General features: G+C 41.2%; 2 protein-coding genes across 3 annotated transcripts; one reads left to right on the top strand and one right to left on the bottom strand.

Moving 5' to 3' along the window:
- Positions 1-903: 903 nt before the first annotated feature.
- Positions 904-8134, top strand: TUBB1 (tubulin beta 1 class VI). 2 transcript variants are annotated; one of them, XM_030533643.1, is made up of 4 exons: positions 904-1112; positions 3571-3679; positions 4187-4297; positions 5876-8134. In XM_030533643.1, the coding sequence occupies exons 1-4, from the start codon at positions 1056-1058 to the stop codon at positions 6958-6960; spliced, it is 1362 nt and encodes a 453-aa protein (XP_030389503.1). In that variant the 5' UTR covers positions 904-1055; the 3' UTR covers positions 6961-8134. The 2 variants fall into 2 exon arrangements, with proteins under 2 accessions (XP_030389503.1, XP_030389504.1); XM_030533644.1 differs by lacking the exon at positions 904-1112 and adding an exon at positions 2222-2426.
- A 1973-nt stretch (positions 8135-10107) lies between these two features.
- On the bottom strand, positions 10108-12749 carry ATP5F1E (ATP synthase F1 subunit epsilon). Its single transcript, XM_030533645.1, has 3 exons — positions 12651-12749; positions 11900-12026; positions 10108-10266 (listed from the first exon to the last, which is right to left on the bottom strand). Exons 1-2 carry the CDS (start codon positions 12680-12682, stop codon positions 11903-11905), a joined length of 156 nt encoding a protein of 51 aa, XP_030389505.1. The 5' UTR covers positions 12683-12749; the 3' UTR covers positions 10108-10266; positions 11900-11902.
- Between the last annotated feature and the right edge of the window lie 497 nt (positions 12750-13246).

The following is a 13246-nucleotide window of genomic DNA, read 5'->3' as shown; positions in this document are numbered from 1 at the left end:
TAACTTCATTACATTATTAAGGTCAGAGTTAAGGGTGTGCACTGCCAAGTGGTTTTTTTTCAGTTCTTTGTGTTATGCCCTGAGGCTGATAAAGTTGTTGAACTGAATTGGTGTGGCTGAGTTGTGAGAGTAGAGGCCTAATGCTTGAAGGTCACTATTGGTCGTGAATGTTGCCTGAACTAATTGTGGTGAGGAAACACACACACATTTCTAAGTTGGCAATGATTTTTATGAGGCCTATGTGTAACATCTGGTGAAAGCAGCTAAGTCTTATGGACTCAAGCCCTTTCTCTTAAACAGAATATTGCTATAAACTCGTGGCTACTAGTTCTATTCAGAACATCATTTTAGGGATGTAAATAGCACTGGTGTTGGCAGATGTTTAGCTTTCATCCTCATTGCTGCTCAGGCTTGTATTTTGTATTTATATTTGGATTGGATTTGTATCGTAGCGCTAGGACTATATTTTAGTGAGTTATGGGCAATATCCCACTATCAATCCATGCATGGAGCTCTTGGTGAAATCCATGGGAGTTTTGCTTGAAGACTGATGAGAGGCTGTGGCATTTAACAATCACACCTTCAGTTCACAAACAGCTGAGGCTTTGGCTTGAATTTGTTTGCCTCTGTGTCTAAAGCAGACAAGATAAGAGAGTTGCACTCCTTCAATATGGAATATATGCACTTTTAGTGCCTCTGTTTCTGAACAGACACATTCCACATGCCACACAGACTTAATGTTAGTTGAGGGAGAAGCAAATTCTTCCTCTTCACATACTCTGCAACGTACGTCTGATCTTACATTCCATACATAGGAAGAAAGCCCAGTGAATGGGAGTTTTGGCTATATGTGTGCAGGCTTTGTTAATACGGAGATGAGCATAACGTGTGGGGGTGGATACTCCTCTGCTTGGTTGAGTGACAGCGTCATCAGTATAAAAAAGGGCCTTTTTGAAATGAGTCCAGTGTGGCTGTAGCTGATACTGCAGGAGAGAGAGGGTTTCTTCCAGCGACTGAGCCAGGCTGTAGCTGCTGAACTTTCCAGGCTACATAAAATGCGTGAAATTGTGCATCTTCAGATTGGCCAATGTGGAAACCAAATTGGAGCTAAGGTGAGAATTGTTTTCAGTAACCATCATTAGTGGCAAATGGCTTGGGCCCATATGGTCAGTACAGGAGTGATTAAATACGGATTGATGTGGAGTATCATGGAGTTCTGTTCATAGGCAGCTTGAGAAGCATGAGAAGTGAAGGTGTAGGTTTTAATGTAATAGCAACGGGCTTCTTCTTCGGGCAAATGCAAGGGCTGAGCATAAAACATCTGCAATAGTTATGTGACGATTTGGTTGTGAAGATTATCAGCATTCAAGGGAACTCAATCCTGCCAATAAACATTTATACCAGTCTTGCAAAGTTCCCATGCAGATGTACTAATCAAGACAAATAATGTATTACTCCCACATGCAATATGCTGCTGATTGTAATAATTTATTTTAAAAGGTATTTTACTTGACCATAAAAAAAAATTACTTGACCAGGATAAACATGTGAGTAGAATTTTCCCAGGTTGACAGAAAGCGGAGTTAAGGTTCCAGTCTAAAACTCCTGTTACAAAAGACAAATAAATGTATATTTATATTTACATAACAACTCCATCAAGCACCACAGAGTTCAGATCAAAAGCAATTAAAAAAATCCTTAGATAAACTGTTTCAACTAGTTTTGAGATTATACATGTGTACATAGAGATACATAACCTGGAAATAGCTTCATAAAGATTGCTGTTAAAGCATATTATAGGGTATAAGATGGCTAATTTTTCAATAACCGTTGAGTCTCATATCCTGCACATAAAATGTTATACTTTAATTACCCCTCTAATTAAATACAAGCATTAGCGCAGATGCAGCAGTGATAGATGGCATCAAAAGTAGACAGAATAGGCAGGGATCATCTCTTTGCAGCAATCTAGATGAGGATGATATTAATGAAGAGGTTGCAAAGTATCTTGGTTTTACTGCCAAGGGGCTTTAAGTGATTTTGTCATCACTTAGTGTTAGGGTTCTTGCCATTGCTTGTGACTGTAACTTATGTTGTTTGTATGTCAAGAAAGAAATAATATTTAAGCATAAACCTATGTCATAGGCTGTGATGGAAATGATTATGTATTGTGTGCACAGGCAATGGGAGAAATACTGTTTGTGCTGCATGACTTTTGCAGGAGTTTTTCGCTTTAGTAGGAGTCTATCAAAATGACGTGGGACAATTCAGAAAAATGAGCTCTTTAGCAGATGGACAAAACAGAAAGCCTGGGCCTGGATTTCTCGCCCATCGACAATGCCCACTGACTTCTTTCCCTGGGAAATGCAGGACTAGCCCAAGAGGAAATATTTTCTGAATGAAAAAGTCAATGTGGCTTTTTAAAGGTGTATACACTTTTCTCTCTCTCTCTGTCACACATACACACATGCTCAGAAACTTTGCTCTGCAAACTGCTGGTCTCTAGTAATGTTGGTGCAAAATGCTCATACTACATAAGCGCCATCATCTAGATGTGTTATAGTTGTAAATTTAAAATGAAGTTGTGTGCTAAAGGCAAGAGACCTTTAAAATTAAAATAGCCTGCTCATGACAGAGGGTGTGGCTGCATCAACACTGCTGTAATGAGCTGCTTAGATAAGAGACTCCAGGGCTGGAGCTAGGAATGGAGGTCTAGATAGGAGTTTTACTAATTTTGGTTTTTGATGAGCTGTTCCTGTATGCTTTGAGCATGTTGCCTTCAAGACTGCCTCTTACAAGAAAGCTGTGTTTATTTTAAATGGTATGGGCCAGAAGCAAACTCCAGATCCAAACACTCTTAAATGTGCATCGCTAAACCTGCATTACTAAAATTAAATATGCGTCATTAGGAAAAGTGAAAGGGCTCAGAATGTAAACTCAAGCTTGAACTCTTGAATGCATTTTCTGCCTCTGCAGCCCCAGAATCTGTGTCAATTTCTATGCCAGACTCCTTATTCTACTCGTCTGCATTTTCAGAAAAACCCAAACCCAACTGCAGACCTAATGCACATGCACAGTTCCTTGGACTGTGTGTGCAACTGCTTGTGGAAATGATCACTTATGTAGCTAACTGGTCCCATCCGCCTGGCTTGTGAAGTATGCAAGCTACACCTAATGAAAGGGTGACAGCGTTCTGGCTGTAACGTGTAAACCTGTCTGAGTAAGTTAGAATGCCTCCATACTCACTTCAGTGCTGGCCAATCCTCAAAAGACCCTTACTGCGTATGATCATACAGGCTGGGCCTGCGGCTACTTCCCTCAAAATCAATGGGAATCTTGCAATTGACTATAATGCCCTTCTTTATGCAACTTGCGCAGTTGATCCCTAGAACTGTAAACACATATCTGTTGACTTTTTGTGTGGCACTTATTGGTTCTGCTATTAATGTCTCTGATGCATTTCATACTAGGCTGCTTGTATTAGGTAAGATGCTTTCCCCCTTGTGGCAGTGTTTATAGGTAAATGGTGGGATGAAGAAGTGCTTACTTTAGTCCTGTTTCCTTTTTCAGTTCTGGGAAGTGATAAGTGATGAACATGGAATTGATGTCACTGGGAACTACCATGGTGATTCACCACTGCAGCTTGAGAGAATTAATGTGTACTTCAACGAAGCTCATTGTAAGTGCTCAGGGTCTTTAATGGGTTGGCTGAGCAGATTACAAAGTCAACATGAGAGAGTTAAAATAAAAAACACTGTGAGGCGTGGGATTTTCAAAGTCAGTGTTTTAGGAGCACAAGTCCCATTGCTTCCAATTGGAATTGTTCTCCTAAGTCACTGTGGTGCTTTAGAAAATACCACCCTGTATCTTCTCTTCCTATCATGTAGTCCTAACTTGTTCTTACGAATCAAAACTCCCACTGAAATCAACAAAAGTTTTCCCTGTAAGCACTGCAGGAGTGGGCCCAATGTTGCTTGAACAATGAGGGTTTTTCCAGGTTGTGACAATCTGTAATTATTGAAGGGACTATCAGTTCAATAGCATGGATTGCACTTTGCTCTATTGTAGAATGTAGAATTTTTGTAGAATGTGCTGACTGAAATGGCTAAACTGAAATGTGATGTGATGGGGGTAAGATTTTTGCCTGGCTACCTGTCCCTTTATTCTTACTTTTCTTTTGCCACAGCCAAGAAGTTTGTGCCCCGTTCTATCTTGGTGGACCTGGAACCTGGAACCATGGACAGTGTACGATCCAGCAAAATAGGCCCACTTTTTCGACCTGACAATTTTATTCATGGTATGTGCAATATGTTGTTAATAATATAAATAAGACATTATGGGGATACTATGAAGGTTGACAGACCCAGAATCCCAAACACAGGGGTTCCCTAAAATATATTGGTTTTGTTTGTTTGCTTGTTTTTAAAAGCATCCCTACATAAAGCAAAAAAGTATTCACTCTTAACACAATTGCTACAATAGTGTTAGAGGGAGACAGATTATAGCCACACATTTTTTTTTAAGTTTGTGTCTGCGATAGTAATAAGAACTTAAAGTGTTAAAACTGAATTTTTAAAATCTGATTCACTCTTCACTAATAATTCTGATTTACTGTATGCATTTAATTCATTTAAAACAAATGAGTCAATTTGACTTTTCAGCCTTCTTCAGCTAGTGCAATACTGCAGTGATTGGGGTCCCTAAAATGCCTGGGAATGTTAAAACACAACAAAACAAACAAAAAAAATACAGAGCACTTTGCACTGGAATTTAAAACAAAATATTTCATGGAATCATTTTTATTGTACCTTCACATACAAATGCCAGTGGGTCTTTAAAACCCCAGCTGCCAAGCTAAGCAAAACATCCTATTCAAAACAAGTTTTTCAATATCTTGGCAGAATTGGTCTTTCTAATGTCAAGAAGTCAAATAATTAGAAAATAGTGTGCAAAATGTTGCAATTAACACCTAAAATTACAAAGACTGGAAGAGATAAGTGGATACAAATTTCTGTTTTTCTCAGTTAACTTTTTGCATTTGACACCACTTTGTATATAGTCAGTGTCCATATTTCCTCTGTTGTGTGTAGGTTTCTTTTCTCACAGCAACATGGAAGAGAAAACCTTTTTTTTTTTAAATTGTAAAGTATGCCAATAAAGCCATAGTCAAAATATAACATTCTGGGGAATAAGTAACATTCTTAATGTTTTTAGTCACAGTTAGTTAGGGTATTACAATTAAGGAAAGGTTTAGAGGGTCATTGAAAATCAAGATACAGGAGTTTTACCCTGGAACTGTTCCGGGTTCACAAAAGGGATGAGCCATAGATATTTTGTATCTGAAAAAGTTTTATAATTCCCAGTTGTTTTTTGTCTGTATTTGAAATGCAGCAACTTGTTCTAGTGCTACTGGAAACTTTGAGTGTGTAAGCAGCATGTAATAAAGAATTGTGGTTACTATTGAAAATGGTAGTAATTTTGTATGAATTTAGCAACTAACCTCAGAACTGTGTTAAAATAGCAAAATAAGGAAATTCCATTTCTTCTTAACAATTTTGGAGGAAACAAATCAGTTTGTTGACTCTTTCCTGAACTGAATGTGAAAGATAGGTGTGCAACTGCATATTTTAGAGTTTTTCCAACCTGAGTTTTCCCAGATTCAGCAAATGCACATCATTCCCATTAGCTAAGGAGTAATTAGACACTGGCTTCCTTAGAACATCTTTTTTTGTATTTGTGGGCAGTTATGATGTCTCTCCACTATGTCATTTGTCCTATGGCTTTTCTACGTCAGTATTTGGCAGCATTCTTATTAATGTCTTTTTACATTTGGCCTGATAAATTTGTGGATGGTTTTCTGTAATTACGTTCACAGGTAATTCAGGTGCTGGCAACAACTGGGCTAAAGGCCATTACACGGAAGGAGCTGAGCTGATTGACAGTGTAATGGATGTGGTCAGGAATGAGTGTGAGAGCTGTGATTGTCTGCAAGGGTTTCAGCTCATCCACTCACTTGGAGGAGGCACAGGATCTGGTATGGGCACACTCCTCATCAACAAAATCAGAGAAGAATACCCTGATAGGATTATGAATACATTCAGCATAGTGCCTTCACCCAAAGTATCAGACACAGTTGTAGAGCCATATAATGCCATACTGTCCATCCACCAGCTGATAGAGAACACAGATGAAACGTTTTGTATTGACAATGAAGCTCTGTATGACATATGCTTTAGAACCCTAAAGCTCCCCAGCCCCACCTATGGTGACCTCAACCATCTGGTGTCCCTGACCATGAGTGGCATCACCACCTCATTCCGTTTTCCTGGTCAACTCAATGCAGATCTGAGGAAGCTGGCTGTGAACATGGTGCCTTTCCCTCGCCTGCACTTCTTTATGCCTGGCTTTGCTCCACTGACAGCTCGAGGCAGTCAGCAATACAGAGCCCTCTCGGTCCCAGAGCTTACCCAACAAATGTTTGATGCACGGAACATGATGGCAGCCTGTGACCCTCGTCACGGACGCTATTTGACTGTGGCATGCATCTTCAGAGGCCAGATGTCTACCAGAGAAGTGGATGAACAGTTGCTGGCTATCCAGACCAAAAATAGTGCCTACTTTGTGGAGTGGATCCCTAACAATGTGAAAGTGGCAGTGTGTGACATACCACCACGAGGGCTGAAGATGGCAGCTACCTTTATAGGCAACAACACAGCCATTCAAGAGCTCTTCATTAGAGTTTCTGAACAGTTCTCAGCTATGTTCAGACGGAAAGCATTTCTCCACTGGTATACTGGAGAAGGGATGGATGAGATGGAGTTTTCTGAAGCAGAAGGCAACACCAATGACTTGGTGTCTGAGTACCAGCAGTATCAGGATGCCACAGTAGAGGTAGATGAATATGAAGAGGTAGAAGTGGAAGTTAGCCAAGAACAAGATACACTTGAAAAAGATTTTTAATATCAGAACACTATACAAGGACACTCTATTTAAAAAAAAAGCAGTAATACTCACCTACATATCTGAAGGGAGAACTCTTAAAAGTATCTACTTTTTTCTATATTAAACCAAAGCATATCTCATGTATATGAGTATGAAGTATAGTGACACTGAAATTAACACCCATGGTGCCTTTTCCTCAAACAATGGCTAGTACAGCAAACCCCACAAAAATAACAACCATGAGAGCAAGTTGTACTGTGTCAGCCATCTTCACAATTTACTAGCTTTTAGAATGGTATAGTCCGAGTCTGAATGTAACAGTGTGTTGTGTGTGACAAAAGTCATGACAATGAGTGCTCGTGTAATATGTTCTAAACTGTCATAACATTTATTTATTCTCAGATAAATGCAGATATAGGCTTTACATTTGGGAATTTGTGATTTTTAGGAGCATACATGTGTATTTATCTATCAGGATATAACAGTATGTACCTATTTTGTTCTGCACTCCAACCATCAAGTTGAAACAGTATTTGTTAAGGAGTGTAGAAAAAAGTTTGAAGGTACCTTCTAAAACATTTCTTAACAGACTGAAAGAGTATTAACCAATAGCATCACTTTCTTTTTGTTTTATATTATGGAAGATTTTTTTATATTCACAGTTTTTATATTAAATGTTTAGAGTGGTTTGTATTAGCTCATAGTTTTGTGAACTTTATCTAGAAGTTTATTTTGGTGCCCTCCTTCTCCCTTTATATAGGGTATTTATAACTTTCCCTCTTATTGTTTCACACAGTGAACTAAATAGAATGGTTTGCAGCTAGTTTGAGATGTAACTCCAATGTCACAATTCAGTTTACAAAATTTAGGAAAGTTAAAAACAACAATGCATCTCACTGACACATCCTGTTGTTAGCCATTGCGGTGATGTTATCCATTCAACACTATTTATAATATAGCAACTATTACTGTGGTGTTTTGATGTTTCCTGAATCATTCCCTCACTTTAAATGAATATGTAACACTTTCCTCAAATAATTTCTAATAACTTTACAAAACTTTTTTGAAAATATTCCTTGTCTATCAAATGTGCTTCATTAAAAGTTAAATCTCATACAAAAAATGTTTATGCTCCAGCCAAATTTGAGCTTTTTGAAGTTATGCATTATTTAAAATAAAAAGCAAAGACAAATTTGTTAGGTCATTTCTTTCCCATCCTTTCAAACTCTAACTTTGCCACTTGCTTGGAGATGAAATAATTAACTTTTCTAAGTGAACACACCCAGTGAACCAGCTATTCTGTATAACTGAACTTGGACAATATTACATAGCTCACATTCTGTTGCTGAATGATTAACTTTGAAAGGACTCCTGTAGCAAAGAGATAAGTAACAAGTTAGGAGTATGAAAGCCTCAATGACACTGTGAATTCCTTTTAAAGATGCTGCTGTTTCATGAAAACTAATTGTTCTACTCAGTGACAATACTGCTTATGCTATTTCCATTTTCCTATCATTCTATGCGAACAGGAATAGCTGAATGAAGTCAGAATCTTAGATGGATTGTATCTACTTCATCTGAATTAAGACAAGTTAGCAAAGTTGTGGGCCATACAGTCCACAGCAGTCAGGAGAGCTACATTCTAGCTGTGAGACTCCTTTGCTGTTTGCTATTTTCCCTGTACTCCCATACCGCTCTATTTTTGGTGAACACATTTGAGTACCCTATCCTTTGACCTACAGTAATGACAGTTGTAACACTTTGTTAACTTACAAGAAATGACCCATAGAATTGGTTGTGATGTGTACCCCAACTTCCTGTTATTCTGCCCACACAGTAATGTGAGAGTGCTGACAAATGTTTAAGGATTAAAGATAGGACCAGAGCATCAGATGTTATTACATTTTTATATATATGCACACACACTTATATTTGTACCTTTAGAGGCTACACAACTAGACACTAGGGGAAGAGATAGTAACTGAATTGTACAAAAAACCTCTGGCACTTTACTTAGTACTGGGGTTGTCAGAGTTGTGATTTCAGTAACAAAAAACATGAGATGCACTTTTAGTCAAATTCTTGTTTTGTCACCTTCTACTGGAACACTGTGGGTTCTTACTGTTTCCTGTAACTACAATGAAAAGGTTGGCTGATAGATGGTAGGGCCACTCAACCACTATGGAAACCTCCTCCCCATAGCCTCTTTCTCACTGCCCCATAAAACATATGTACCCTGAAGAAAGACTCAGCAAGCATGGCAAAAAATACCATGTACAAGATACCCATAATTTTCCAGATACCCTGCTGGTGCCAAACTCCAAAACAGTAATGCTGTTACTGTTACTTATGAACACCCTTTAGGACAATCCAGAGAAACAGGAGAGCTCCCTTCAGACCAAGATATGAGAGTATTGTTCAACATATGAAATCCCTTCAGGGGAAGCTAAAGTACCCTAATGGAATAGTTTCCATTTCTCTCCATACACATCTATGACACTTGTCAATAGAAGACTGTAGCAAGTGTTAAGTTGAAGTAAGCTCTAATCTTCAGAGGGAAATTTGGTCTTTAGCTATCACATTTTAGAACTGTTAATCTATCCAAAAACGTACCATTTATTGAATGTAGAAGTTTGTTTAATCCTTACAGTGAATTGGGAACATCACCTCTTAAAGGAAACCTGTGAAGAACCTGGATTTGTGCCTTTATTTTTTCCCTGTGGTTTTTTCACTTTCAAAATACCAGGAATGTCAACTTTGGTATCCCTGGGCTTTGGTAGTAGACTTGTTGGGAGTGAAGGCGTATCACAGAACAAATTTATTGTGAGCACCTCAAAGGAGACAGATGCCTTTTTGTAAAGACTGAATACCAGTCTCCAAGATGTTCATTAGTCACAGAAAGTAAGTAGTTGAGTAGTCCAACTTAAAAAAAACAAACTCACTCTTCCCCTCTCAGCTTTTATTAAACTCCTCAAATTCACTATTTTACTCATTTTGCAGTAATTAAGCCATCTAGACTAGATGGTGCATGAATTTCCAATATAAAAGCTACTCAAATTTCCTTTAAGAAAAAAATCTAACAATTTGTCTCTCACACAAAAGTAAAAGTAAATGCCCCAGACGAAGATAGTAACTCATGCTTTCAAAGAGAAACCACAGTAGCTGTTATGGTCATGGTGAACTAGAAGCTGTTTATTAGCATGTTGACTTACACATGCAGGAAGATTTTATAGCTAACATGAAGAGACTACACTGCACATCTTCAGACCCATGACCTTGTCTTCACTTGATATTTTGTCCATACACTTCATCACGGGGACAATCCTATGAGAGATTTAAAGAATGTAATAAGTCATTTGCTGTAAGGAGACAGGATGTTAGTTTTTGCCGTTTGTTTCTAAACGAAAGGGTAGTATTTATTCATAATGGGAGTGGGAAAAGAGTTCTCAGTTCAAGTGCAAAAGTTCTGCCCTGTATTTTTAGAACTGCTAAGCCTCCTGACCCAGTGGTCATCCCTGTGGTAGAGAAAGACTACACAGAAGGGCCCCTGAGAAATTACTGCAGGCTACATTCACAAAGGGACAGCAATTTTGGGGGCTGACTGATAAATTATCTCACTTGGGAGGTGAGATCCAGGTTTGAACCCCTGATTTGAAGCAGGGACTTGAACATGACTCTCCAACATCCCATTAAATGCCTTAACCACTGAATTAGAGAGTCACTCTCTCTCTCACTGGCTCAATGAACAATGACTTATTCAACATGGAACAGCTTCAACATAAAGAGACCCACCCATGGATATCTGACAGCTGAGTGGTTAGGACACTCACCTGTTCAAATCCCACTCCAATTCAGGGATTCAAACTAGGAGATCCCACCTCCCAAGTGAGTGCCCCCATTTGTAAATCTAGCCCTGTGTGTTCAGAGGAGAGAAACACAGACTACTGAAGTTATTTACTTTGTCAACATTTGTAACAGATGATCCTAATTCAGCTGTTTGTATTTCAGTTTTTACCTTTATCTGCAAATTTTTAGAAAATATTGCTCCAACTTCTTGAAGAATGACACTATGCAGACATGGTTCCTATCAACATAAATACAATGGGAGTTTTGGCCATGATGCTGAGAAAAACATGGCATCTTTACTGAGAAAGATAGATATCCCCATCAGACTGCAGTTCTAGACACGACTTCACATAGTCTTTGGTCTGTTTTGACTAGCCAGGCTAAACCAACAGGTACACATCAGATTTCTTATCCATAGTCATTCCAGTCCATAGATATCTAGAAAAACTCAGAATTCTTTAATTGCTTGCAGTGTGTGTCCTTATAAGTGAAGAGACAAATAGAGCCACCTTTCACAAGCCCAAAACATTTCCTCAACAGAAAAACAATGTAGATGAGATTAAGCTGCCTGATAACCATCTGGGGAAGAGTTATTTAGGAATGAACTTTGGCTCTGTGTGCTAGGTTGGGTAGCAGTGTGGGGTGGCAGAGTTCAGGGACCAAATCAATAGCTTGGTCTTGTTCAAATGAACTGGAGAAACAAGGAAAAAAAAAAAAAAAAGACTGCTATTCAAGCTAAAAGCTTTTAAGTCGCCTGTAACAGTTTAACCCAACCAGACACATATAGAGCTAAAAGTCCCCACAACCTAAGCTCTTGTTTGAAGGCCGAGAGGATCTCATTTTACTGAGCTGAAATTAAAGTTTCTTCCTATCACTGAGCCAACCGGTAGTCCGAGAAATCTACAGACACCTCCAACATATTACTGAACAGCCTATGCAACCAGTCTTATGCACCAAGATCTGGGCTACACTTTCTGCACAAACTACCTGCAGGTTTTAGATTGTTGTTAACCTGAAAGGTAATATGAGAAGATCCTCAATACCACCGTGAGAAGAAGTTAAGAACCTATAATAAGGGATCCAAAAAACCCTTCCCATGCTATTTACTTACATCTTACTCCTTTTTAGGTTTCACTATTTTTATTGTGGCCACAGCAGCTTTTTCTGCCTCAGCTTTGTATTGTGGTTTCATCGCTGCTCTGACAGCACTGGCACAGATCTGGGAATAGCGGATGTAGCTGAAAAAGAGGAAACAAACAGGATGAAAAACAGGTGGACCCCCAAGAATTAACATAATCCGCTCCAGGGACTCTAGGTCTGCTGGGAGCGGGCGAAGGTGCTGCCAAGAACTGTACTGCCATGTTTCTAGGCAGTTCCCTACGTGAGGGCCTGCAGCAGAGCGCCCTTCCCAGCGAGGCACCCTCCTGCCCGCTGAGCCACAACCCTGGGTGCGATCGCACGGCCGAAACAGGCTCCCGCCCTTGGCCCCACGAGACCAGGGTGCTGAAACCAGGTGCTTGAAATTGTTTCCATCACACAGAGGGTTTAGTTCCGTTCAATGGCTTCCAGCACCTCGCCATGGAATTTGTTCCAGTGCCACGAGCCGGGACCGCTCCCCAGCCTGGCAGCGGCCAGGTCGGCTCCCAACCTCGGCTCCCCAGGGGCCTCCTCCCCGCCGTGCCTGGCCCCCAGGCGGCTACAGCCCAGGGCCACACCGCACACCTTCGCCCGGGCTACTGAGAGCCTCCGCTCAGGGCCACGGAGGCGCCGCTGCCCGAGCAGCGTCTGAGGCAGCTCCGAGCCAGGCTCCCCGGCAAGAGACGGGCATAAGGCAGGCGCGGCCAGCCGCGAGCAGCCGGTACCTGAGCCCGGCCTGTCTCCAGTACGCCACCATGGCTGCGGTTCCGGGACCCCCAGGCGCCAAGGTCAGCGCGCACCGCAACAAGGCCGAAGCGCCCGCCACTAACCAATCGGAAACCGTCCCATTTCGCCAATCAAAGGTTATCTCCCCTCAAGGAACTCGGCCAATCGCAGCGAATTAACTGCTCCCACCAATCGCAACCCGATTCCTCCGTGCCGCCAATCAGAGTGCGGAGTGACCTGGCACCGCCCCCACCCCGCTTGCTGCAGGGGTTGGCCGCGGCGCGGAGCGGGGAAGAGGCGGGTTCGCGCTCATAGCCAACCAGTGGCCGCTGTGGCACCGCCGGCCCAGTACGGCCCCATGGCGCGTGCGGAGGCCCTGCAGGCAGCCCCTTGCCTTGGGGGCTGAAATCTCCCTCAGGCTGAGCCAGCCACCGCGGTGCTGCCAAAGCAGCGCGGGGTTTGCACCCAGCGCTAGCCCCGAGTGGGGCAGCCCAAGCCCCGCTCAGTCCACCTCAACAGCCCTGACTAGGTTGTGGGAACAGGATAACCCCGCGTGGGCACCGTTAACATACCCCCCCACCCCTTCTGTCTGAAC

The sequence above is a fragment of the Gopherus evgoodei genome, chromosome 14, assembly GCF_007399415.2.
Source record: "Gopherus evgoodei ecotype Sinaloan lineage chromosome 14, rGopEvg1_v1.p, whole genome shotgun sequence".
Taxonomy (NCBI): Eukaryota; Metazoa; Chordata; order Testudines; family Testudinidae; genus Gopherus; species Gopherus evgoodei.
Note: the sequence above shows the minus strand (reverse complement) of the source record. Positions and strands in the feature narration are given on the sequence as shown.

Coding starts and splice junctions, on each gene's coding strand:
- TUBB1 (XM_030533643.1), top strand. CDS start 1,056: ATGCGTGAAATTGTGCATCTTCAGATTGGCCAATGTGGAAACCAAATT. Junction 3,680..4,186: donor GTACTTCAACGAAGCTCATT/GTAAGTGCTCAG, acceptor CTTTTGCCACAG/CCAAGAAGTTTGTGCCCCGT. Junction 4,298..5,875: donor ACCTGACAATTTTATTCATG/GTATGTGCAATA, acceptor TTACGTTCACAG/GTAATTCAGGTGCTGGCAAC.
- ATP5F1E (XM_030533645.1), bottom strand. CDS start 12,682: ATGGTGGCGTACTGGAGACAGGCCGGGCTCAG. Junction 12,027..12,650: donor TGGAGACAGGCCGGGCTCAG/GTACCGGCTGCT, acceptor CCTCTTTTTCAG/CTACATCCGCTATTCCCAGA.